This window comes from Dromaius novaehollandiae, chromosome 17, assembly GCF_036370855.1.
Source record: "Dromaius novaehollandiae isolate bDroNov1 chromosome 17, bDroNov1.hap1, whole genome shotgun sequence".
Taxonomy (NCBI): Eukaryota; Metazoa; Chordata; class Aves; order Casuariiformes; family Dromaiidae; genus Dromaius; species Dromaius novaehollandiae.
Window position 1 is genome coordinate 2,478,167 of NC_088114.1, and position 8,982 is coordinate 2,487,148.

An 8,982-nucleotide genomic window follows, 5' to 3' on the forward strand; every position below is an offset into this window, starting at 1 on the left:
CCCTGGTGCGCGCTCCCCATCCCGCTCCCGGTGTTTTTGCAAGGCCGTTTTTGCAGGGCTGTTTTGCAGGATGGCGTTTTTGCAGGGCCGTTTTGCAGGAGGAGGGCGTTTTTGCAGGGCCGTTTTTGAAGGGCCATTTTGCAGGACAGCATTTTTTGCAGGGCCATTTTTGCAGGAGGGCGTTTTTGCAGGGCCGTTTTGCAGGAGGGCGTTTTTGCAGGGCCGTTTTCCAGCCCCGCGCCGCGGCCCGTCCCGCTCCCCGTAATTGCAGGGTCCGTGCGGAGACGCGCACGTCAGAGGGATTCCCGCGGTGGGAGCCGGGGCGCGCGGGTGGGCACCCAGGGGCACCGGCCGCGTCCCTGCCCAGCGCCGGGGGCTGCTCGCGGCCTCTCCCCGCGGCTCCGGCACAGCCCCGGCGGTATTTTGCTGGCACAGCAAAGCGCCAGCCCGGCGGAGCAAATTACAAGCCGAAATGTCTCAAATTGGCAGTTGGGGTTGAGGCCGGCGCTGCCGAGCGGAGCAGCCCCCGGCGCCGAGCCCGGCCGGCCCCACGGCTCCGCTGCCCTCAATTACACGGCGGCCGGGGCAGCGCGGCCCTGCCCAGCGCCCAGGGGCTGAGCCGGCCCCTCCCGCGGCCACGCCGGGGCCCCCGCAGCTCCACGCCCTGGCCACCCGCCCCGGGAGCCGGGAGGGATGGAGAGCCTGGGCAAGGGGGGATGGAGAGCCTGGGCAAGGAGGGATGGAGACCCTGGGCAAGGAGGGGTGGAGACCCTGGGCAAGGGGGGATGGAGACCCTGGGCAAGGAGGGATGGAGAGCCTGGGCAAGGGGGGGATGGAGACCCTGGGCAAGGGGGGGTGGAGACCCTGGGCAAGGAGGGATGGAGACCCTGGGCAAGGAGGGATGGAGAACCCACCGGGGAGGGATGGAGACCCTGGGCAAGGAGGGATGGAGAGCCCCCCGGGGCGGGATGCAGCCCACTGTCCAGGCAGGACAGAGCCCTCCCGAAACGCCCTTGGAGGCCGAGGGGGAGGCAGAGCAGCCGGCTCCCGGCCTCGCCGCCAGCGCTCATTCTGGTGCCACTGGACGCAGGGAGAGGAGACGGTGCTGACCCCACGCTTACGCTCTGCAAACACGGAGCGAAGGAAAGCGATTTGTGTCCCCCAGCGGCGCGGTGCCCCCGGCGGGGTTCGGGCCGGGTTGGCCGGGACAGCCGGTTGCTGCCGCAGAGCCTGACCCCCCCGTGCCGCTCGCTCCCCGCCGCCCCCGCAGCGTTTTGCAACGCGGCTCCAGCCCGGGGACCAGGCGGGGGCCGTTTCACCACTGGGAGCCAGGCCGGCCCTTCGGGGGGGGGGGGGGGATGCACTTCCCCGCTCCGGAGGCTCACGCCGGGGGCCAGCTGCAGCCGGCTGCTCCGGAGCTCACGGGGGATTTACAGCCCGACCTCCCGCGTCCCGAATCCGAGCCCCGGATGTGCACGGCGTGCTAACGCGCGTTGCAAAACCACCCCGAGCCCAAAGGCCCCTCGGTCCCATATTAGCAGCAGCAAATCCTTTAACCCCCCCCGGCGCCGCGGTGCTGCATCGGGGCAGGACGGCGCTGTTAATTCGGGGCACGGCGAAGCCGCCGCGGCAGCTGCCGGGAGCCACCGCGCTGCAAGCCGTCGCGGGCGACGCGCACGACTGGCTGCGTTTGGCCGCACGGGAGAAATCCGAAACCGGCCCGTTTCCCTCCGGTTCCCGCGGGAGCAGCGCGGTGCTACAGCGGCGCCGGCTCGGGGCCCCGCTCCCCTCGCCCGCCGCAGTGCCGGGGTCGGCAGCGAGGCCGGGAACGCCGCGCCGGCTCCGTGTTTCGCCGATGGCTTTTTTGGGGGATTTTTTTGACAGTCCCGGGGGAAGGCGAGCGCAGAAGAAAATAGCAAGGGGATGAGGTCACCGCAGACGGTTGCAAGCGCGTCTTGAGCAATGTCAGCCGCCGCGGCAGGCGGAGGGGGGGGAGAGCCGGCCGGGGCGCCGGGGCGATGGGGGCCGCGGCGATGCCCGCGCGGGCCTGGACCGCTCGCAATGTCCCGGGCGCCGCATGGCCCCGCGCACGGCTGGGGCGACCGACTCCGCCGAGCCCAAATCCGGAGCGAGCAAATCCCGATTGCCTGCACAGGGCTCCCTTCGCGGTGCCGGGCGGCCGAAACGAAGGCGCCAGGCCTGCTCCCCCCGTCCCGCACCGCCGGCCCTGGGGGCACCGAGGCCGGTGCCGTCCGGAGCTCCGGGCTCTGTGGGCACCGCCGGGAAGCAGGCGGCATTTCGGGGCTGCCGGCACGGCCACGTGGTTGGCGGCACAGCCGCCACGAGGGCCACATGAGAGCCAGGCTCTTAGCTCCTTCCCTGGGGGGGTAAAAAGACCCTTTGCAACAACCCCCCCCCCGAAACCCTCCCCGCCAGCGGCCGGGGCGTTTGCACCGCGATCCGCCGCGGCGCTGGCCGGGGGGACGGAGGAGCTCGGCGCTCGCTGGACGGGGCGAGAGGCCGAGGAACGTCCCCGGGCGCCGCGGCGGCGGCGGGGGGGAGCGGGGGGCCGCTTGGCCTCGCCGGCCTCCCCCCGCTCCCTCCCCGCACCGGCCCTAATGAGAACAAGCTGGCCGGCGGCGCTGGCAGCCAGTGAGCTCGGGGCGGAGGAGGAGGAGAGGGAGGAGGAGGAGGAGGAGGAGGAGGAGGAGGAGGGCTGCGGGCCGGGCCGCGGCAGAAAGGGGGCCAGAGGCGAGGCGCGCGGGAGCGGCCCGTCGTCCCGCCGCCCTCGGGCGCTGCCGGAGGTGCCCGCTGCTGAGGTGAGGCACCGGCAGCGGCGGCGGCGGGGGGTCCGGCGGGTGCCCGGGTGCCTCGAGGCGAGACGGGGAGGCCCACGGGCTTTTCGGCAAGGCGGCTGCCCCCGAGCATCGTCGAGGTGCCGGGGAGCGGCGGCTTCGGCGGTGCCTCGACGGGGGCCGGAGCCGCCCCCGCTGCCGGCCTCGCCGCGGGCGACGGATGCGCTCGGCTTTAACGCAAACCAGATTTTTGCAGCGGCTCCGCGCTGGAAGGGGAGGCGCGATGGGGGCGCGGGGAAGGGACCCGGAGCCGGCAGAGGAGCCGCTTCGGCCCCGCCGCAAGCCTTTGCCGCGCGGCACCGTTACGTGGCGCGTTGCGGCCCGGCGCGAGGCCTCTCCCGGCCCCTGGCACACACCGGGCGGGCGGGGGGCTATTTTTAGCAGCGCCGGAGCTGGGAATCGTCCACGCGGGGAATAACGGCCGGGAAATGCCGCCGCCGAGTCAGAGTTTCCAGCGAGAAACGTCGGTTTTTCAGGAATTCGGCCGCCGCGTCGCTGCAGCACGCAGTCTCACACAAACCCGGCCGGTTTCCACCTGGTTTTAAAGCGCGGCGGGGGCGAGAGAAACGCGGAGGAAGGGGAAAACGAAACCGCTTTTTTTTTTATTTGTTTATTTGGGGTGTTTTAGAGGGAGGCGGCGCGGTGGGTGCGGGCGCCGGCGGCCCTGACGCCTCTGCTTCCCCGCAGGGAGGGCCGGAGCGGCGCGGCACGATGGCGCGGCGGCTGGCGCTGGGCGCCCTGCTGCTGGCGGCCTCGGCGGCGGCGGCCTCGGGGCCGGGGGCGGCCCTGGGCGACGCCGGGGGCAGCGGGGACGGCGAGGAGGCCGCCGCGGCGTCGGCCGCCGGCCCCCCGGCCCCGCCGCCGACGGGGAGCGCGGCGCCCGGCGAGGCGCCCGGCGGCCTGGCCGCCTTCCTGCGCGAGTACCTGCTGCTGGCGGCCGTGGCCGGCTCCCTGGCGCTGGTGCTGCTCTTCGTCGTCTGCGCCGCCCTCCTGGTGCGCCGCAAGCACAAGGCGGCCGCCTACTACCCCTCCTCCTTCCCCAAGAAGAAGTACGTGGACCAGCGCGACAAGGCCGGCGGCGCCCGGGCCTTCAGCGAGGTGCCCGACAAGGCCGCCGAGCCCGGCGCCCCCGAGCCCGCCGACGGCGCCCGGCAGCTCCGCGACGACATCCTGGCCGCCGCGCAGAGCCTGCGCCCGCCCGCCGCCCGCCCCGACGCCAAGGCCCCCGCCGGCGATGGCGACGGCGACGCCGAGCCGCCTCGCGACGGGCAGGCCCAGGAGGCCGCGGCGGGCGGCGAGGGCCCCCCCGGCGTCTAGCGGCCCTGCAGGCCCGGCCCCCCCCCCTCGCCGCCACAGCCGAGACGTGGCCGCGGGCCGGGCCGGGGAGACCCGCCGCTCGCCTGGACGGACATTTTCCGCGGGGAGCGCGTGCCCCGTGAGCGAGCTTCCTCGCAAATGCCGTTTTTTTGGATCATTATCGGCATCCCGTCAAATGAAGGACTTCTTCTGGCCGAGGAATTGCATCCCCCAGCGGGGAGGGGGGTTTGGGATGGCACCCCCCCCCCACCTCCATGCCTGCCCTAGCAAAGGCTTCACGGATATTTATGGCTTTCCGCGGCGTTTTTGCTCTCCCGCGGGCTCGCGGAGGGGCCCGGGAGCGCCCGCCCGGGCGGCCTGACTCCCAGCGGTTCCCGGCGCTCAGGGTCTCCATCAGGGATTAAAAAAAAAAAAAAGACGGGAAACCCTGAGCCAGCCCGTGCCCAGCCGGCGGAGGGACGAGGGGCTACAGCAAAGCCCCGTCCTTTCGTCTCCGCGCCCCAGACGTCGCGGCCCCCTTCGGAAGAGCTCAGCGATCTGAACGGCCATGGGGCGGGGGGCGGCGTTTTGTCTGATTTTCCTACCCCCCCCTCGGCTTTTAATAAAGACATTTCCTATGCAAATCCCCCCTCGTCTGTGCTGCCATGGTTGTCGGGGAGCCGGGACGGCCTCGGTGCGGTCCTTTCCAAAGCAGATGGCAACATGCTTAGCTTAGAGCCCAATCAAGGGAGTCTTCCTCTTTCTGCAGCCCACGAAACTGTTTGTTCCCCCGGGAGCAGCTGCTGCTCCGGGGCCTCCCGTTATCGTGCCGGTGTTTGGGCTCCGCCGGGCTCCAGCTCCGGCCCCGCGAGGCCCCGCGCCGCTTCCCAGCCCCGGCGCGCTCGGCGCTTATCGGCCCGGCCTTGCTGTGGCGAAGCAGATTATCTTTGTTGGTGAAACCCCGGGAGCCGGGGGACGTGGTATCGCTTGCAAAATCTGTGCTCTGATAAGCGCTTTCTGAGAAACTTTTATCTCGCGGCGCGCGTGGGAAGGCCGGGCACTGCTGGCTGTGCTCCGCGTGGGCTCCGGCCGGCCTTCCCGGCGGCTTTCCATGCACGGCTGCGGAAAGCAGCACCTCCGGGTGCCACAGGGTCCCATGGAGCCAGGTGCCATCCCCGGTGCGTGGCAGGGCCGCGGGCCGGCTCCGGGGCTGGCAGCGGGTGGGCGATGGTGCGGCAGCGGCAGGTTCGGGGCACGGCTGCCCCCTCGCCGTGCACAGCTTTGTCCAGCGACGATCGAGAGCAAACCTGGAAGGCGAGAGGCTTCTTCGCCTGGAAGGAAACACAGCCCTGCGCCCCACATCCCTGCGCCCCACATCCCTGCGCCCCACATCCCTGTGCCCCCACAGCCCCGCATCCCTGCAGCTGCACGGCCCCGCACCCCTGCAACCCAACATCCCTGCATCCCTGCAACCCCACATCCCTGTGCCCCCACAGCCCCACAGCCCCACATCCCTGCATCCCCACAACCCCACATCCCTGTGCCCCTGCATCCCCACATCCCTGCACCCCCACAGCCCCGCATCCCTACAACCCCACATCCCCACATCCCTGCATCCCCACATCCCTGCATCCCCACATCCCTGCTGCTGCACAACCCCACATTCCTGCACCCCTGCAACTCCATATCCCTGCAACCCCACATTCCTGCATCCCCACAGCTGTTTATCCCCCTATCCCTGTACCCTCATCCACCATCCCTGTACTCCTGCATTCCCACATCCCTGTATCCCCATATCCTTGTATCCCTGCATCCCCACATCCCTACACCCCCCCACATCCTTGCATCCCCTTATCTCTGCACCCCCACATCCCTATATCCCTGCACCCCAGCATCCCCTTATCCCTGCACCCCCAGATCCCTGCACCCCACATCCCTATATCCCTTCACCCCCCACCTCTATTCCTGTACCCCTGCATTCCCGTATCCCTACCCCCCCTCCCTGGCATCTGTGCATCCCCACACCTGTGCATCCCTGTATCCCTGAGTCCTGCAGCCCCACATCCCTGCCCCTATCTGGGGCACGGCCCTGGCAGGGGATCCTTGCTGGGTGTCCCCCCCCCTGCCCCGGCTCTCCCCATGCCGTCCCGGCCGGGGTGGCTGCCCACGCGGCTCCGGGGCCAGCGCGGGACCACGCACGGGCCGTGCCCCTCCGGCCGGCCGCCACGCTCTCGCCCGGCTCGCGCTGTGCCGGGGGGGCTCCTGCGCGCACAAAGAGCCCCTTCTGCCCCAGCGCGGCCGTGGGCGGCCCGGACTTCCCTGTTTTCTTGGCTGCGAGACCGCAGGGCCGCGCGCGGGGGGGGCCACGCGCATTCCTCGCTGCAGCAGGGCACCGCGGCCGCCGGCACCCGCATCCCGGCGGTGGCACGGCCAACGCGGCACCTCGCCCGGCGCCCGCAAACGCGGTCTCGTGGCAGCGATGACCCCTGCTAGCCAGGACACGTGTCCTGCTTTGCATTTTGGGGCATTAAAAGGAAAAAATTGAGCTGTGGATGGAGATATGAGAACAAGCCACTTATTTTTAAGTGCATTGGTTTTAATGCAGCTGTGACATGCTCTAGGTACCAGAAAGGAAAGCAAGGGTTTTTTGCCTGAATATTGATTTGGTTCTATTTTACATCTACAAGAGCGGGCAAAGTTTTCGAATGCATTTTCCTTTTGTTTTGGGAAGCCATGGAAACATTTCCCTGGAAAACAGCGGTCGCCGCCAGGCCCAGGAGCCCGCGGCAGCCTGGGGAAGAGGCGCAGAGCTCGGCCAGGTCGCTGCAGCGGGTTTAACGTTCGCATGCTGCGTGTTCACCCTTCCAAACCGATATCCTGTTTGCTAAGATCTGCCCGTAGCCAAGATTATAAGCAAACATCTTGCTGAATATGGCTTTTAACAGCTGAAAATCAAAGCTCAGGGGTTTTTAATGAGCAGAAAGGAAACGAGTGCCGCTTTGGGGACGCGCAAGCGGTGAAGCTGGAGGTCGGGGCAAAGCGAGCGCGTTGCTGCCGGAGCAGGTCTCTCGGGCCGCTCTCGGCTTTCCCAGCGCCCAGGCGCTGCCACCCCGGGGACGGGGACGGCGAGCGGGGCCAGCCGCGGGCGGACGGGGCCGAGCTGGGTCAGGCACGTGCGGGTCGATCTTGCCGCCTCGCCAGCCTCACAGCTGGAGCTCTGCGTACAGATGTGCAGGGGGACGGGGCTCTCACGAGCTCCTTCCCGTAGGAAGCAAACCCAAACGAAGCGGGGACGGGGCAGAGCCCTGCCCCAGCGCAGCGCCAGGGCATCCTGCTGCAAGGGGGGCCGGCAAGCGGCGAAAGGGAGCAGCCAGCAGGGGAGAAGCCACTGCCGTATTTATTTACTGTTGCATTTATTTACGGTTTTACATGGACGCGTCTATTTCAAGCCTAACAAATATTTAACGTTGGTATTTATTTATGCATTTGTTTTTGAAGCGGCCGGCTGTCCCGGGGGCACGCTGCAGCACCGATACCTGGCTCGCTCCCCACCGGAGCGGAGGTGCGGGGAAAGGAGGCTGGGGAGAGGCGGCGGAGCGGCTGGGAGCCTCGGGAAGCTTCACGCGATCGGGACTGCCCGGGCACTTTGCCTGTGCGACGTTACCAGCCTCTCCCCCGCCTTGCTGGGGACACCCCGGGGGGCCCGAGCCCCTCAGTCTCCCCCCGACCCGCTCCTCTGCCTGAACTGCTGAGCTGCGAACAGCAGGACTGCCCAGGCCACATCTGCTAGACCACGTTTTTAGTTCTTTCCTTCCACAAATCAAGAGAAGCCAACCCTGAAACTACAGCAGGCCACAGACCGTCAGAAATATCGTAACAAAAATAATCTCTTACACGAGATAAGCAGGATCCACTTTCTCTTGAGACCTGGGTAAATGCAGCATTGGCCACCAGCTCGTAATGAAAGGACAGAGGGGGACATGCAGCAGCAGAGATAAGAGGTTTCATCTTCTACATGCTTTCAAATCAGAAACTGATGGTTAATCAAACTAAATCAAGTAAAATTAAAAGAGCATAAAACAGCCTGTGTGAACCTCACAGTGATCAGCTACTTATAATCTGAAGGAAGCAACGCACACATGCTGAACACTGCCATCTCCGAGCGTAGCCTTCCTCAGGAAGCAGCACGGTGTACTCGTTCAACGGTACACGTAGCAAATGCAGGGGCTAAATCATGCTTAAAGGTGCTCCAAAACTACCCTGGGTCTGCTTCCGATACGGCTGGCTTCAGGAGCCGTGCCCCGGAAGTGTCACTGGGATCCTTTGTGCCAGGCACCGCAGCACCCAAATGGCAACATCTGCTAGAAACCAAAGCAGAGGATGAACCATGCTGGCAGCTTCGCAGGAGCTGCCTCGGTGCTGCTGAAAGGGAGCAGAGAGCAAGGGGCCCCCAGCAGCTCTGGGAACAGATGTGCCTGCACACTTCCCTTTTTTAGCAGCGCTGAAGGAGGCAGAACCAGAGTCCAGGAGTGCAGGGAAAGGGAGAGCAAGGGGCACCCTCAGGCCTCAGCCACGCTGCGGCCCCGTGCCCGTATAGCTCAGTGACTGCACTGCCCGGCCTCTGCGGGTCCGAGGGCACACACCGACTCAGCCCTGAGGCTGAGGGAGATGAGCCCCAAAACATTGCTGCTTTGCAGAAATCTTGTTTTTCCACTACACGTTTGGAACAGGCCTTCAGAAGTTAAGTAGAAAAGGGAAAAAAGGCAGCTCTGCTCCCACCACTACCAAGTGACGCTTTTAGTCTTGGCCTGTTGTTATGACAGGATTGAGA

General features: G+C 67.1%; 1 protein-coding gene across 1 annotated transcript; it reads left to right on the top strand.

The window, feature by feature from the left end:
- The first annotated feature begins 2,603 nt into the window (after positions 1-2,603).
- Positions 2,604-4,795, top strand: TMEM119 (transmembrane protein 119). Its single transcript, XM_064521900.1, has 2 exons — positions 2,604-2,819; positions 3,543-4,795. Exons 1-2 carry the CDS (start codon positions 2,619-2,621, stop codon positions 4,170-4,172), a joined length of 831 nt encoding a protein of 276 aa, XP_064377970.1. The 5' UTR covers positions 2,604-2,618; the 3' UTR covers positions 4,173-4,795.
- The last annotated feature ends 4,187 nt before the right edge of the window (positions 4,796-8,982 follow it).